Raw genomic sequence first — 15,371 nt, 5'->3', positions numbered from 1 at the left:
TTTGCATAATTACTTAGGCGCCATTTTTGCACAAGAGGTTTTTGCACAAAAAGGCGCCATCTATACAGCGCCTTTTTACACACAACCCCATTCTTGCGCAAGAGCCGTCCTACCTCATTTTTTCAGGAAGAACGGCTCTTGCACAAGAGGGAGGTTTTGTGCAAAAAGGCACTGTGTAGACAGCACCTTTTTCTGCCAAAAAAAACCTCTTGCACAAAAATGGCTCCTCAGTAATTAAGCAAATGAAGTGCAGCAATATGCTAATCCGTGCTTCATTTGCATAGGCGTTTGCAAAAGAGGGAAGCTGTGTAGACATAGCCAAGGACAAGTGCAGAATGGAAAAATCCCATGCAGCATTACAGGCTGGGGACCAACTGCTAAGCAGCAGTCTGGCTGAAAAGGACCTGGGGGTTAGAGTGGCTGAGAAGCTGGATATGAGTCAGCAGTGTGCCCTTGTAGCCAAGCAGGCTAATGGCATATTAGGTTGCATTAAGAGGAGCGTTGCCAGCAGATCCAGAGATGTCATTATTCCCCTTTATTCGGGTTTGGTGAGGCCACATCTGGAGTATTGTGTCCAGTTCTGGGCCCTCTCCCCCCCCACTACACAAAGGATGTGGACGCATTGGAGAGGGTCCAGCAGAGGCAACCAAAATGATGAGGGGGCTGGAGCACATGATCTATGAGGAGAGGCTGAGGGATTTGGGTCTGTTTAGTCTGCAGAAGCGAAGAGTGAGGGGGGATTTGAGAGCAGCCTTCAACTTCCTGAAGGGGGGTTCTAAAGAGGATGGAGAGAGGCTGTTCTCAGTGGGGGCAGGTGACAGAACAAGGAGCAATGGTCTCAAGTTACAGTGGGGGGAGGTCTAGGTTGGAGATTAGGAAAAACTATTTCCCTAGGCGGGTGGGGAAGCACTGGGCTGGGTTCCCTAGGGAGGGGCTGGAATCTCCATCCCTAGAGGTGTTTAAGTCCCAGCTTGACAGAGCCCTGGCTGGGCTGATTGAGTTGGGCTGGTCCTGCCTTGGGCAGGGGGCTGGACTCGATGACTCCGGAGGTCTCTGCCAGCCCCGGGCGTCTCTGATTCTGTGAATGGCGGGTTCAGCGGGGTCCTTGACACAAGAGATGTGCTAGAAACCCTGCACAGAGCCGCTTGGTGAACCTGGCCCAGCCCTGCTAAAACAGCCTGTCTGCCCGAAGCAGGGCACGAAGGGGCAGCTGTCCCCCTTCCCGGTCCCCTGTGCTGGAGGCGTGTGGCAGTGGGCCCAGCAAGCAGCGTCCCCCAGTGCGCTGGGGTCCTGGTCTGTAGCTAAGAGGTGTGGGGGAGGGGTCGTCTGCCGGTCTGTCGAAGGCTGCCAGGGCCCGTGTATGGGCAGACAGATGCTGGCACGATGCCCTTCAGACATGCTGGGCAGCTGGCTCACGCCGTCCTAGGTGGAGGCCTGTGTCTCCTGTGAGAGGCCCTGGAAATACATCTCCAGGCCATGCCCCAGACTAGTGCATGGGGGAGCCAGCCACCCGGCAAGCCTGGGGGCAGGAGGCGCAGGGCCGGCTCTCTGGGGCGCACAGCAGCAGAGGTGGCTCAGACAACGGCAAGAACCCTGAGGGCTCTGGAGAGGGAGAAGCCATGTTGGCATCTGTGCCTATTGGAGTCCAGGGTATGGAGCTAGACCTACCTCACGGAGGGGCCCTTAAGAGGTCAGAGTCCAGTCCCCTGGCCTCCAGCAGGACCCAGCACCATCCCTGACAGATTTGCCCCGATCCCTAAATGACCCCCTCAAGGATTGAACTCACAACCCTGGGGCTAGCATGCTCAACCCACTGAGCTATCCCCCCAGGTCGGTGTCCATGGCCAGAGGACACAAGGGCAGCACTGGGTGGCCCGGCCCGGCGACGGAGCGGCCAGCTGTGCCAGGCAGAGTCGGCTGTGACTGGTGACGCTGGTTTGTGTTGCTGGATTTCTTAGAGGGGTTTGTGTTGTCAGCCATTCCTCAAGCAGTCCCTGGGCCCGTGTTTGTGAATCTGCAGGGCGAGGCGACAGCTCTGTGGAGACTCAGAGACAGAGGTGCTGGGGGTCCCTCTGCCAGGCGCACGCAGGCTGGGGGAGGCCAGAGGGAGGGAGCTGCGCTGGGAGCAAGCCGCCGGCGTCAGGCTCGGCCCCAAAGCTGCACAGCATAGCAGCACTGGGGGTTACAAAGCGGGAGGCCTGGGGCCCCGAAGCACCACAGCCGCATGCGGCCCTGGCCGGGGGGACACGGGCGGGAGAATCGCTCGCATGGCCCTACGCTTGCGGGTTGGCCCTTTCCAACAGCGCGGGCTCTGCTCTCGGGGGTCGGGTGGGACAGGCCGGCCCTCCAGCCATGGTGCCGGCTCCGGCAGCGTGCCGACCAGCAGGGCAGTGGAGTTTTGGGCGAGTGAGCAATGCACGACTGGGCCCGGGGAGAGGAACCTGCTGAGCCTGCCCCTGCAGCGCTAACGGACACATCGATCGGCAGACGGCAGTGACGGGCTTGGCAAGCGCTTTGTTTGGCTGCCGGCTGCCTTCACCCGCGGAGCCTTTTCAGTGCCGCGTGGAAAGGACGAAAGCGAGTTATTGGCTGAGCATCGCTCTCCAGCGCCATGGGCATTCAAGAACGTGCACCACAATGGTTACGTCGCCCAGCACTGCGCAATGCATGTGCACACACACGGCTGCTATGCGGAGCAGTAGGTAGCGCAACCGGCGCACACGACAGGCGTTTCAGCGCTCCTGGGACTGGGCAGCGTTTGGGGAATGACACTCAGCCATGGACACGTGCAGACGGGCTACTGCCAGGCAGGTGAGCCCCTGTTTAGGTTTTTATTCAAAAGAAGGCAAAAAACCCAACACAAAAGGTTTGACAAGTCCCTGCGCTGTCCCACCGGCAGAACTGTTGGCACCGCGCCGCGGTTTAATTCAGTGACAATTGGTTTTATTTTCTTTGGACTGAAACATTCCTTGCGGTATTTACCCCCAACCATTGGAGCCAGGGCTCTCAACGGACTAGAAACATGTGTCCCGCAAGGTCCAGGCGGAGCAGAGCGGCAGGTGACACACAACTGGTGTCTGCGGTGAAAGGGCTTTCCAAACACGTTCAGCTTTAACCCCTGCCCGGCCAGAGGCGCTGTGTGCAAAAAAGGATGCGATTGACACCTGCTAGTAACCCTTTACGTGCTCAGTGCCATTTCTAGCTCCCAGAGCCAGCCTGCAGCCCTTACCTGGAGAGCCCGTCTGCCGGCCTGTGCCGGGGACAAATGCAGGGACTAGAGCGGAGGGAATCCCTTTGCACAGCGGGGAACCAGGCGACTGATTTGTGAGCAGTGTTCCCTGTAAGCTGAGCACTCGGGCGGCCGCCCAGGAGAGATTCAGGTGCCGCCCACCTGATTAGCAGAGCTCTGACAGCTGGCAGCCTGTGTGTCTATCGGTGGTGCACACCCGCACAGGCGTTGGTGCACATACCAAAATGCATTCCGCACATGGATGGCAAAGGAGGGACTGTTATTTGCGAGCGTTCCTCTAGCTGTGGGACTGTCCAGCATCATGGTGTGGTCAGTGGCTCCGGGCAGCGCGTGCGTTTTGCGGAAGAGGTTTTTGCGCCCAAAGCAGCAGTGTCGCCAGGCCCCCTTTTGCACAAGAGCTGCAAACCGCCTTTCTTGCGGCACCAGGACCTTGCGCAAAAGGGTTTTTTTGCACAAAACAGCCCCCTTGACACGGCTTGTTTTGGCGCAAAAACCTCTTCTGCATACGCATCGGCAGAGATATGCAAATGACAGCACGCCAAATGCTAATGAGCACTTCATTTGCATCGTCTCTGCTGCCAAAAGGCCCTCGTGTGGGTCACTGGCCCATGCGGGGCACCCAGACCACAGCAGCAGATAAGAACAAGAGACGCTACGGCAGGGGCTGGGAGCCGGCTGGTTTTCTAGCCCACACTGGGGAGGCACCGCTGCTAAGGTCCCAGGTTCAAATCTGCGTCTGCGTGGTGGCAGTTACAGATACAAGCGGTGTGAGGTGGAGCAAGTCCGAGCCTGTTAACTGGGTGCAGCTAAGGGCTTCCAGCCCAGGACCCTGGCACGCGGGGTCACAGCTCAGCCCCCTGCTGGGGTTCGGCTGTGACCTCCTGCAGCCAGAACAAACAACAGTCTCTGGAGACAGCAACTTCTCAGGGACAGTGTGCGGCGGGGGGGCTGATCGAATGTTTTCCGAGAGATGGGCTGGAGCCCCAGGGTTCACCGCCTTTGCATAGGACCCCACTGGGGCTCTGACTATGGAGCTTGCTCCCTCCCCACGGGCCACTTCCGCCATCCGGCCGTCGGCGTCCGGAGCCGCCAACAGGCCCGGCTGTTCTCCCGTCACGTTGGAGACACGGGCGTGAGCCCCCGCCAAGATGGGCCTGAGTCAGGGAATTGCCCTCCAGATCTGAGCGTCCCCCCAGGTATTGGGGGGGGTCTGGAGCTGGGGGGTGGGGGAGCGCTGACTGCAAATGGCGCCCAGGTGGGCTGGCGAGTGGGCACGGCCCCTTTCCCCTTCCCGGGCCTCCACGGGGGCAGCAGCATGAGCAGGTATTATGCAGTGAGCCACAGCTGCTGCTCGGGCCCCAGCGCCCCTCCCGGTCTCAACGCTGCCGCACCCTAAGCGGAGCAGGTCTGGGGGGCTTTATACTGCTCCCCCCACCGACAGCAGCTCTCGCGCGCCGTGCCGGGAACACCCTTCTCAGGGCTGGTAAATAACACCCCCAGCAACCTGGAGAGACGAGTCCATGCCTGCCCCACCGACCTCTGCATAGGAGCGTCTCCGGGCCAAGGGCCCGCTGCCTGCCCGGGGTGCAGGCTGGGTCCACCAATGCCAGATGCCAGCGTGCGGCCTGTCGAACGTGGGCCCAACGTGCCACCAGCTCTGGAGCTGCGGCCTGGGTTGCTAAGAGCTTTCCCGTGGAGACTCAGTGCCGCCCCGTCTTGCTCTGCACGGCTGGTTTGTAGGAACAGGCAGAAGCGGGACCGCGTGTCCCCCGGAGGCTGAGCAGGGGAGCCCTGCGTGGACACAGCCCCGCTACAGGGGCCATCCTATCGCTAGCCCCGCTGGCCCCGGCTCCTCACTGCCGCCCTTCCCCGCACCACACAGGATCATCCTTTTACGGATGTTTCCAGGACCCCCCCACGCCGCAGCTGCTGTGCTGTGGGTATCAGGACCGGCAGCCCCCCGCTCTGAGATTTTGCCTCAGCAAACGCCTCTGTCTCGAGCGCAGGCAGTCTCGCAGGGGAGGGGATAGGGATGGATGTTAGCACGAACCCACCGCTGGGAGCATGCCCCCCCGCCTCCACCTCTACTGGTACAGACTGCCCCTTCGCCCCGGAAACACCCTGCCCTGCCCGGGAACGCCCCCTCCTGCGTTTCTACTGGCGCAAGCGTTAGTAACAGTGAGCGGCCCCGCGGACACGGCTGGCGAGGGCCGCCACATGCAGAGATGCCAGCGTGTAGGGATTAGCGCCTAGTGCCATGCTCCTGCACTGCGCGCGGGCCGACGCTACGCTGCTTTCTCGTCCCCGGCGGGCACCGATGTTCTTCGCAAGTTCTCTTTCACTTTAATAAATTCTGGTGCATGTTCCTCCTCCTTCTCGTGTTCTCGCTCCAGCTAGATTGAAGAACAGCGACGGTTACTGTGTGCTAGAGAAAACAGGAGCCTCCGTTCCCTACATCGTTGTAGGTTTCCTACGTTACTCGTTGGCCGGGTTCTGTAGCGCTCTCGTGCAGAGTAGCATCTTATTTTGCTATTAGACTCATTGGCTTCAGCGGGGCGATTTCTGGAGGGAGGGGCTGCTCCCTGCGTGGACGGAGTGCTGGGGGGCTGGGGGGCTGGCATGCAAGGGGACTGTTTGGGACACATTTTGAGGGGCGGCGACTGGGTTTCATTCTGCAGCAGAACAAGCAGAGACCTTCCCAAAACTCTCACCCAGGACTTGAGAGCCAGAGAGAGCCTAGCCAACAGCGCGGGGTTAGGCGCGCCCTGGGGACGTGGGAGGCTGCACCAGGCAGAGCAAGGACTGGAAGCTGGCTCCGCATGGCGCAGGTAACCGCGCTCACTGAGGGTTAATGGCTACTCTGGGGTAGGTGGGTGGGGCTGTCCCTCTCTCGCTCCTGGATCCGAGAAACCTTCCCAGCAACGTGTGGCCCAACCCTCAGCTTTCTCAGGGAAGATTTTGGTTTCGATCCATTTTCTGTCGAAGAAAACGTTAGGTCGACTGTTCCCGGGCTGCTGTCACGCAGCGCAACCTCGCCTGCCTCCAGGAGGCGTTTGGCTAGAGGCTGCCCACCAGGGGCAGAATGCCCGGCCGGCCACCACTCGGCCACTGGGTGCCGGGGAGGGACGAGGCCCTGGCCTCGCGCTCCCAGACAGCAAACCCAACCTCTGGGCGTGGCGCTGTTGTAAGCACTGTCCAGCTCCCCGGCATTTAACCCAACACCGGGAGTGACAAAACCCAGCTGCTACCTGATCCAGCCGCTGCTGCCGCTTCAGGAGCTCCTGTTCGAATGGCGACCGCAGCTTCTTGGCCTCCTCTTCTTCCTTCCTCTGCCGGAGCAGCTGGTTTCGCCGTCGGTGCTCGAGCACGCGCTGGAGCTCCGGCTTGCTCTCCACGCCCAGGCCTCTGGGAACAGAGCACAGAGCACGCTGAGCAGGAGCCGCCTGCCACCGGCCCAGCGTCTCCTGGCTCCGGGGCCGGCCGAGCCTGCTGGGGCAGGAGCTGGGAGCCAGCGCTCAGACCCAAAGGGGAGCAGGAACGACCTGCGCCGAAGCCCACTGCAGTCAGTGGCAGGAGCCCAGAGTTTCAGTGGGTCCGGTTCCAAATGGTCCAGCACCCCAGCCGAGTAATGGGGAAAGGCCTGGTGCTAAACCGAAATAGACGAGGTTTTAAATGCCCCCCCCAGCCGAGTAATGGGGCACGGCCTGGTGCTAAACCGAAATAGACGAGGTTTTAAATGCCCCCCCAGGCGAGTAATGGGGCAAAGCCTGGTGCTAAACCGAAATAGATGAGGCTTTAAATGCCCCCCAGCCGAGTAATGGGGCACGGCCTGGTGCTAAACCGAAATAGACGAGGCTTTAAATGCCCCCCCAGCCGAGTAATGGGGCACGGCCTGGTGCCAAACTGAGGTGGGGCTTGTGCCGTGCCTGCTCCCCGCGACGGTGGCAGGACAGAGCGGATTTGGCAGGGTCACTGGCGTTCGTTGGCTGGGAGCAGGCGGTTCGTCTCTGCCGTTAACGCCTTCATGGGGATGGTACCAGGCAGCTGTGCACCCTGGGGTGGGCAAGGTGGGGGGCTGGGCAGCACGGGCACAGAACGCCCGCCTGGCCTGGCGCCCCCGCTCCTTTGCCACCAGCACGTTCGGTGAGGGGGAGGCGTCTGGAGTGTCCTGGCAAATCATTTCCGGCCCATTCGGCAAATGGGTGAGGTGCAGCCCTGTGGGGCTGCGTTTTTTCTGCCAGCAGAGGGAGCGTGCGGCACAATCGGCCCAGCCCTTCCCCTCTCAGCCTGGGGCAGCGTGTCTGCTCCCTGCACGCCAGCCGCCCTGCACTCGCTTTCTGGCCCTGCTGTCAGCTACCAAGAGGGTTGCCAGATGGTTTCAGAAAAAATACTGAACAACAACAACAACAAAACCACAACAGGAAAAAGTTTGTTGAGACAGCAAGAAAAAAAAAAAAGGCCCCCGAGAGGAGTTAAGCAAAAAAAAAAAAAAAACCCAACCAAACCAAACCAGCAAATCACCGTGACCCCTTTAAGAACCGCGTGTGAGGCTTTTTTGGCACTAACAGGCTGCCGGCAGCTCCAGACCATCTTGCCTCCCTGCACCAGGCCGGACAGCTCCCCAGTAAGCACTCGGGTTGCTGGGCTGTCTCCGTATTGAGCTGGATAGCCGGGATTTTCGCCTCCTGGCCGGGAAAAAAAATCAGGAAGTCCCGGACATTTTAGGGGTCCTGTATTTTCTGAATATTTTTTACCAGACAAAGGGCGAAAATACCGAACTGTCCAGTTCAATACCGGACTCCTGGCAACCCGAGGGAGGCTACCCAAGTGATCTGACCCTCCTGCCTGGCACGGAGCGTTTGGGCCTTTTCGCCATAATAAAAGGCCCCTGCTCCAGAAGGATGCCCCAGACCCAAACTGAGCTAGATTCAGATATTGCAAAACATCTCCCACCTTCTTCCCCCAGCCCAGGGACCTCGGAGACCCCAGCTCCCGAGTTCCTCCTCTTAGCGGGTCCCTAGCTAGCGAACACGCCCAAACCCATCACAGTAGCAGTAGGGTGGCAAAGCCAAGCACCCGGAAGCCAGGAAATGCCCCACTAAAGCGGCGTGTGCACCTGGAGCACGTTGCGCGACACGCTCACACGACGGAGTCTCCTCCGGCCCAGCGCCTCGCTCCATGCACCGGGGGACGGGTCACAGGCAGCCTTCTGGCACTTCCTGGCCCGGGGGCTTGTCTGAGCACCGCCAGGGCCTGTTCACAGCACTTTGGGGGCAAACAGCAAAGGCGACAGAGCTACCATCGCGGGGCATCGTACTGACGCTCTGGGGGCATCAGTGGGGTGAGGACGAGGGGTGGAAAATCCCACTGGATCCCTTCGCTGGTTCAGCATTCTGTCAGCCGATGCAACGACTGTAACCAGTTAACCCACTACGCAGGGTGGGGGTGAGGAGTGGCCTCCCCGCCTGCCATGGCCGGGCTGGAGTGGCCCCCTCCCTCTCAGAACGGGGGTGCCTTGGCCAGGCTGGAGCGCCCCTTCCTGCCGTGCGCCCCATGGGGCTGCTCCAGCCCCCACTGGTTAACCTGAACCAGTAAGCCTCACCCGCAAAGGGCGACGCTAATTGCAAGGTTTAACCATTAACCGTTCACATCCCTAGCTAGGGCTTTGAGATCCACCCCCCCCCCCACCTCTGCCACTTGAACTCCAGCTGCTAGCAGGAGTGTGCTCGCTCGCTCGCTCGCGCTCTCTCATGCGCGCTCTCTCTCTCTGCTCTCGCTTGCGCTTTCTTTCTTTTTCTCGCACTTGCTCTCTTTTCTCTCTCTCGCTCTCTTTTGCTTGCGCGCTCTCCCGCTCTCACTTGCACTCTCTCTCTCACAGACTCTCTCTCTCGCTCGCACTTTTTCCTCTCGCATTCACTTGCTCACATTTGCGTTCTCTCTTTCGCTCTCTCTCTCTCTTTCTCACTCTCTCTCTCATTCTCTCTCTCTTGCTTGCGCTCTCCCTCACTCGTTCTCTTGCCCTCTCTCTCTTTAGCTCTCTCTCACACTCTCTTGCTCTTACTTGCATTCTCTCACTCTCTGTCTCTCTCTCACACACACTCTCTAGCTCTCGCTTGCACTCTCTCTCTCTTGCTCTTTCTCTCTCTCTTGCTCTTTCTCTCTTTCTCTCACTTGTGCTTTCTCTCACGCTCTCTCTCTCGCTGTCTCTTTCTCGCTCTCTTGCTCTCACTTGCACTCTCTCTCATGCACCCTCTTGCTCTTGCTTGTGCTCTCTCTCTCGCTTGTGTGCGCTCTCTCTCACATGCTCTCTCTCGTTCTCTCTCTCTGACTCTCGCTTGCACTCTCACTCTCTTGCTCTCTTGCCCTCACTCTCTCTTGTGCTCTCTCTCTCTCTCTCTCTTTTGCTCTCCCTCTCTCTCTCCCTCTCGTGCGCGCTGTCTCACATTCTCTGTCTCTCTCGCTCTCTCTCTGTCTCTCACACACACTGTCTTTCACTCACGTCTGCTCTCTCTCTCTTGCTCATGCTGTCTTGCTCTCACTTGCTCTCTCTCTCTCACTTTCACTCTCTCTCTTGCGCACTCTCGCTCTCTCGCTCTCTTTCTGTCTCTTTCTCTTGCTTTCTCTCTCTCACTTTCTCTTTCTTTCACTAATTCTCTCTCAGACACACATACTTTGCCGGTGGGTTTCACTCCTGCCCCATCCCCTCCCAGCTGTCCCAGACCCCATGGGGTCTCTTCCCGCCCAACTCCCCATGGCGGTGGCTGTGCCCTCCACAGGCCTCTTCCCCCAGCTCGTGTCTCTGCCCAGACACTCCCAGTTCCTCCCTCCTGGCCCCTTATCTCCTCCCCTCCCCTCCCCGGCTCCCAGGCCAGGCCCCTGCGCTGCTCTTCCTCCAGTCTCAGTCTTTTCCTCGCCCCTCCTGGCTTCTCCGACTTCCCTTCCCCCTTGGACCAGTTCTCCCACCCTGGCTCCTTGCCAGAGCTTTCGCCTCCCCCCCACTTCCCATCTCCTGGTCCAGCCAGGTCTTCCCGCCAGCTCCCCACTGAGCTTTGCGCGCTCCCCGGTGGCCCATGGTCCCCAGCCCCCTGCCCCCAGGCCAGCCTGCCCTGTGGCCGGCCCCAGCCTCCCCCCGCTCCAGCCCATCCCCCCCCCCCCCCCCCAGCGTGACCCGCCCCCTGCTGGACCGCATGGGAGGTGCCATTGCAGGGCCTACTGGCTCCGCCCCCGGCCTGCGCAGTCGCTCGGTGGGACGCCATGTGCGCCTCGGGAACTAGGGTTTCTTGGCCACTCTCCAGCGCTGAGACGCCCCGCGGGGGGCGTGGAAGGGGACCAGTGACGTTTGATCCCATCGACACTAGGCAAAATATAAACTTAGATAGGGCCACGATAAGGTGGGTGCATAATTGGCTGGATAACCGTAGTCAGAGAGTTGTTGTTAATGGTTCTAAATCCTGCTGGAAAGGGATAACAAGTGGAGTTCCTCAAGGGTCTGTTTTGGGACCCGTACTGTTCAATATCTTCATCAATGATGTAGATATTGGGATAGAGAGTACGCTTATTAAGTTTGCAGATGATACCAAACTGGGTGGGGTTGCGACTTCTTTGGAGGATAGGGACATAATTCAAAATGACCTTAGCAAGTTAGAGAAATGGTCAGAGGTAAACAGGATGAGGTTTAATAAAGAGAAATGCAAAGTGCTCCACTTAGGAAGGAACAATCAGTTCCATACATACAAGATGGGAAGCGACTGTCTAGGAAGGAGCATGGCGGAAAGGGATCTAGGGGTCATAGTGGACCACAAGTTGAATATGAGTCAACAGTGTGATGCTGTTGCAAAAAAAGCAAATATGATTCTAGGTTGTATCAACAGGTGTGTTGTAAGCAAAACTCGTGAAGTCATTCTGCCGTTCTACTCTGCACTAGTTAGGCCTCAGCTGGAGCACTGTGTCCAGTTCTGGGCGCCACATTTCAAGAAAGATGTGGAGAAATTGGAAAGGGTCCAGAGAAGAGCGACAAGAATGATTAAAGGTCTAGAGAACATGACCTGTGAAGCCAGGCTTCATGAACTGGGCTTGTTTAGTTTGGAAAAAAGAAAATTAAGGGGGGACATGATAGTGGTTTTCAAATATCTAAAAGGGTGTCACAAGGAGGAAGGAGAAAATTTGTTCCTCTTGGTTTCTGAGGACAGGACAAGGAGTAATGGGCTTAAAGTGCAGCAGGGGAGGTTTAGATTGGACATTAGGAAAAAATTCCTACCTGTCAGGGTGGTCAAATATTGGAATAAATTGCCAAGGGAGGTGGTGGAATCTCCCTCTCTGGAGATATTTAAGAACAGGTTAGATAGACATCTGTCAGGGATGGTGTAGACGGAGCTTGATCCTGCCTTGAGGGCGGGGGGCTGGACTCGATGACCTCTCGAGGTCCCTTCCAGTCCTATTATTCTATGATTCTATGATTCTATGACACGTTTTGTTAGTCTCTGAAGTGCTACCAGACCATTGGTTGTTGGTTCAGTTTATCCTGTACAGACTAACTCGGCTCCCCCTCAAGCTAGTGACGTGAGCCACGGAGGAAGGGGCGCTGGGGTCTCCGAGAGGCGGCTTGGTGGGGCCATCTAGCGGGCTAAGGGGAAGTAACAGCCGGCAGCCTGCACGGGGCTCCGGTGGCAATGCGCAGCTGTGGGGTGGTGCTCCCTGCACAAAGGGCGTTCTCAGCGCGGCTCCCGGCATGAGGCACGATCCCCGTCCAGGCCACGTCACGCCCTGCACTGGCCGGGTCTAGCCCACATCCAGGATGTGCCGACAGTGCAGACGACGTGGAAACGTCCCACCGAGAGCGGGGGAATTGGCCCCTTGTGCACAGGGCTGTGTTGGGAACCCGCACGGTGCTCGGTGCTGCTGGGCCTGCGTCCCTCTCTCCATGCTCCAGCTTTACATGGCTGGCACCGGATCGACAGTGGAGAGCCAGGCCGCAGGCGCAGGTAACGCTCTGACCTGGCTGCCGTCTGCACGAGGGCTCAGCGCTTTCCCGCCACGCAGGAGCCGGGAAAAGAGGAGACTGAGGGGGGATATGATAGAGGTCTATAAAATCATGAGTGGTGTGGAGAGGGCCGATAAAGAAAAGTTATTTATTAGTTCCCATAATAGAAGAACTAGAGGACACCAAATGAAATTAATGGGTAGCAGGTTTAAAACTAATAAAAGAAAGTTCTTCTTCACACAGCATGTAGTCAACCTGTGGAACTCCTTGCCAGAGGAGGCTGTGAAGGCTAGGACTATAATAGAGTTTAAAGAGAAGCTAGATAATTTCATGGAGGTTAGGTCCATAAAAGGCTATTAGCCAGGGGATAAAATGGTGTCCTTGGCCTCTGTCTGTCAGAGGCTGGAGAAGAGGCAGGAGACAAATCGCTTGATCATTGTCTTCGGTCCACCCTCTCTGGGGCACCTTGTGGCTAGATGGACCTTTGGTCTGACCCAGCACGGCCGTTCTTAGGTTATGTACGTTGTGCTCCGTCAATCCACAGAGCAGTCCACTAGCCTGAGCTCTGGAGGCAGCACAGAAACCCCCCCCCCCCCCCCCCCCCGGCTTCCAGACACGGAAGGGCAGGGCCTGGCCTGGGCAGGGGTGTAAGGCGGGAGGGAGGGACGTCTGGGGACAGGAGACAAGACTCCTGGGAGCGGCTGGTGAGCGCTCGGCAGCTCTGAAAAGCAGGCCCGGCCTTTAGGCGCCCCTGGCTTCTCCCAGCGGCAGAGCGGAGCTTTTGCAAGCTGGTCCACAGCGCGGCAGAGACACGCTGGAGCCGGTTTCCCGCCTTTTGCTCTTTGGCCAAAAGGGTAAAGCGATTTCCCACGCTCATCAACCCCCCAACCCTGCGTCTCTCCGCCGAGTCGGCCCTGAGCTGGCCGGACCCCGACTCCGCCGTCTCTCCGCCGGCCCAGTGCACAGGCAGCTGAGGCGGCGCGGGTGGCGGGGCCTCACCTTTTGTGGTTCATCAGCAGCTCGCGGTGCAGCTCCTGGTGGCTCCTCGAGGCTTTGACGGGGTTGAGGAGCTTCTTAGGCTTGATGAGATCCGGGTTTCCATCGATGTAGTCCGGGTGAGCCATGAAATTCCTGACCTCAGGCCGCTCCCTCTGGATTTCCGAATACATGGACGCTGGAAGAGACGAGAGGCCCCCGTGTGAGACGGCGCAGGAGAGACACGAACAGGCTGAGGCTCACGCCCAACAGCTACACGTTCCCTCTGCCCCCCACCCCGCACCAGGGTGCCCACGTGCACCTGGGTTTAGACGGGTTAGCGAGCTGGGGGGGCTGTTTCTCAGGAGCGGCAGATAGCTCCAGGGGAGAGCCAGGACCCTGGGGCTGTAAAACCCAACACAAAGAGGGTCCATCCCCAAAGAGCTTACAATCTAAGTCTGTGTGTATGTGTATGTGCGCGCACGTGCACGCAGGGGTGTGTGTGCATGCAGGGGTGTGTCTGTGTGTGCGTGCACGCAAGGGTATGTGTGCGTGTGTATGTGTATGTGCGCGCACGTGCACGCAGGGGTGTGTGTGCATGCAGGGGTGTGTCTGTGTGTGCGTGCACGCAAGGGTATGTGTGCGTGTGTGTGTGCGTGCACGCAGGAGTGTGTGTGTGTGCGCACGCAGGAGTGTGTGTGTGTGCACATGCAAGGGTGTGTGTGTGTATGTGTGCGTGTGCGCACACAGGGGTGTGTATGTGTGGGTGTGTGCATGCACGCAGGAATGTGTGTGTGTGTGTGTGCACACGCAGGGGTGTGTGTGTGTGTGTGTGCACGTGTATGAACCCATGCCAAAAAGCTTCCTGGCCGACAAAGCCCAATGGCAGTGTGACTCGCACACGCCTGAATTACACCACTCGTCAAGCAGGGCCAGCCGCTCAGTTCACTGGCGACGGCGTTTAACGACAAGGATCGATTCATGCAAGTTGGCCTCCCCGTTAATCAGTCAGATTCAAACCAGAGACAAACGTGGGCCCAGCCCCTGCTGCGGTGCCGCGGTTTGGCACCAGGTCGCTGAGGCAGTCAGACCCCAGTGCGCTCAGAGCCAAGGGGACACAGGACGACGCGCCGCGAGGTGCCGCCATGGACTACGCTGGAGAAATGGTCCCAAATGATCGGACACGTGGGAACGCTCCAGCTCTCAGCGATACCCTAGTGGTCAGCTGCTTCGCGCCCGCCGGGGCGCAGAGCGAGACTCTCACGGTTCACACGGCCCAGGCTTTTGCACGTGTTCACGTGTCAGAACCGGCGCACGTGAGGCTGCCATGGCCAGTACTTCGGATGATTGCGTCCAAGGTGCAGTAACACGGGTCACGCTGGTGACGAGCACTGGCCGAGGCGTCCCAGCACCAGGGTGAAATGCAGAGCCGTGCGGAGGGGCTGTGCACCAGGGCGCGTGCGAGCAGGGAGGAGAGAGGCCTGTGAGGAGGAACCCACTCGCACCCACACGCTTGTGCACAGACCAGGGCATGGGTGCCTAGGGCGCGGGAGCAGGCCACCGGCAATGGCTCCTTTTACCCTGCGCGGGTCCTCGGGCCCCTGGAAGAGCCGGGCTACCGGTGGTAGGGCAAGGCAGGCAGGGGACAACCCAACCGACAGCAGGCTGCGCGCTAGAGCTGGGCAAGGACGAAGGCTGCGGAGGAAAGCGACTCTGTCCCGAACAGCGTCCCCTGCGTAGGGGCCAGGGCCCCGCGTGGGGAGTGAAGGAAAACAAAGCGCAGCCCGTTACGTCCCTGCACCCGGGCTGAGGCGTTCAGGGCTGCCGGGAGCCTGGCCAGCGATTTCTTCATACCAACTGATTCTCCATCAGACTTCCCTTGCAACAAACCCCGTTGCCAGCTTTGTCCACATATTCATTCTGCTGATACCATTATTGGACCCAACCAAGTGAGTTATAAGATCAAGAACACATATTCCTGCGCATCCAGAAATATAATCTACGCTATCATGTGCCGAAAGTGTCCGTCTGCTATGTACATTGGACAAACATCTCAGTCACTTCGCCAAAGGATTAATGCCCACAAAACAGATATCAGACAAGATCACAAAGAGAAAACAGTTTCTTGCCACTTTAACCAGAAAGGACACTCTCTAAATGACTTAG

At 58.7% G+C, this 15,371-nt stretch overlaps 1 protein-coding gene across 3 annotated transcripts in view; it reads right to left on the bottom strand.

Moving 5' to 3' along the window:
• Window positions 1-2,817: 2,817 nt before the first annotated feature.
• FAM107A (family with sequence similarity 107 member A) overlaps window positions 2,818-15,371 on the bottom strand; it is a 29,644-nt gene continuing 17,090 nt past the window's right edge. For all 3 annotated transcript variants that reach the window (XM_075938422.2, XM_075938423.2, XM_075938424.2), the window contains exons 2-4: window positions 13,230-13,404; window positions 6,499-6,655; window positions 2,818-5,643 (exon numbers count right to left, since the gene is read on the bottom strand). In XM_075938422.2, coding sequence (XP_075794537.1) covers window positions 5,536-5,643; window positions 6,499-6,655; window positions 13,230-13,399 — 435 coding nt within the window. In that variant the 5' untranslated portion in view covers window positions 13,400-13,404 and the 3' untranslated portion in view covers window positions 2,818-5,535. The remainder of the gene's footprint in view (window positions 5,644-6,498; window positions 6,656-13,229; window positions 13,405-15,371) is intronic.

Source organism: Pelodiscus sinensis, chromosome 11 (genome assembly GCF_052426305.1).
Source record: "Pelodiscus sinensis isolate ZL-2025 chromosome 11, ASM5242630v1, whole genome shotgun sequence".
NCBI lineage: Eukaryota > Metazoa > Chordata > Testudines > Trionychidae > Pelodiscus > Pelodiscus sinensis.
The sequence above is the reverse complement of the archived record's forward strand: the minus strand, read 5'-3'. Positions and strand labels throughout refer to the sequence as shown.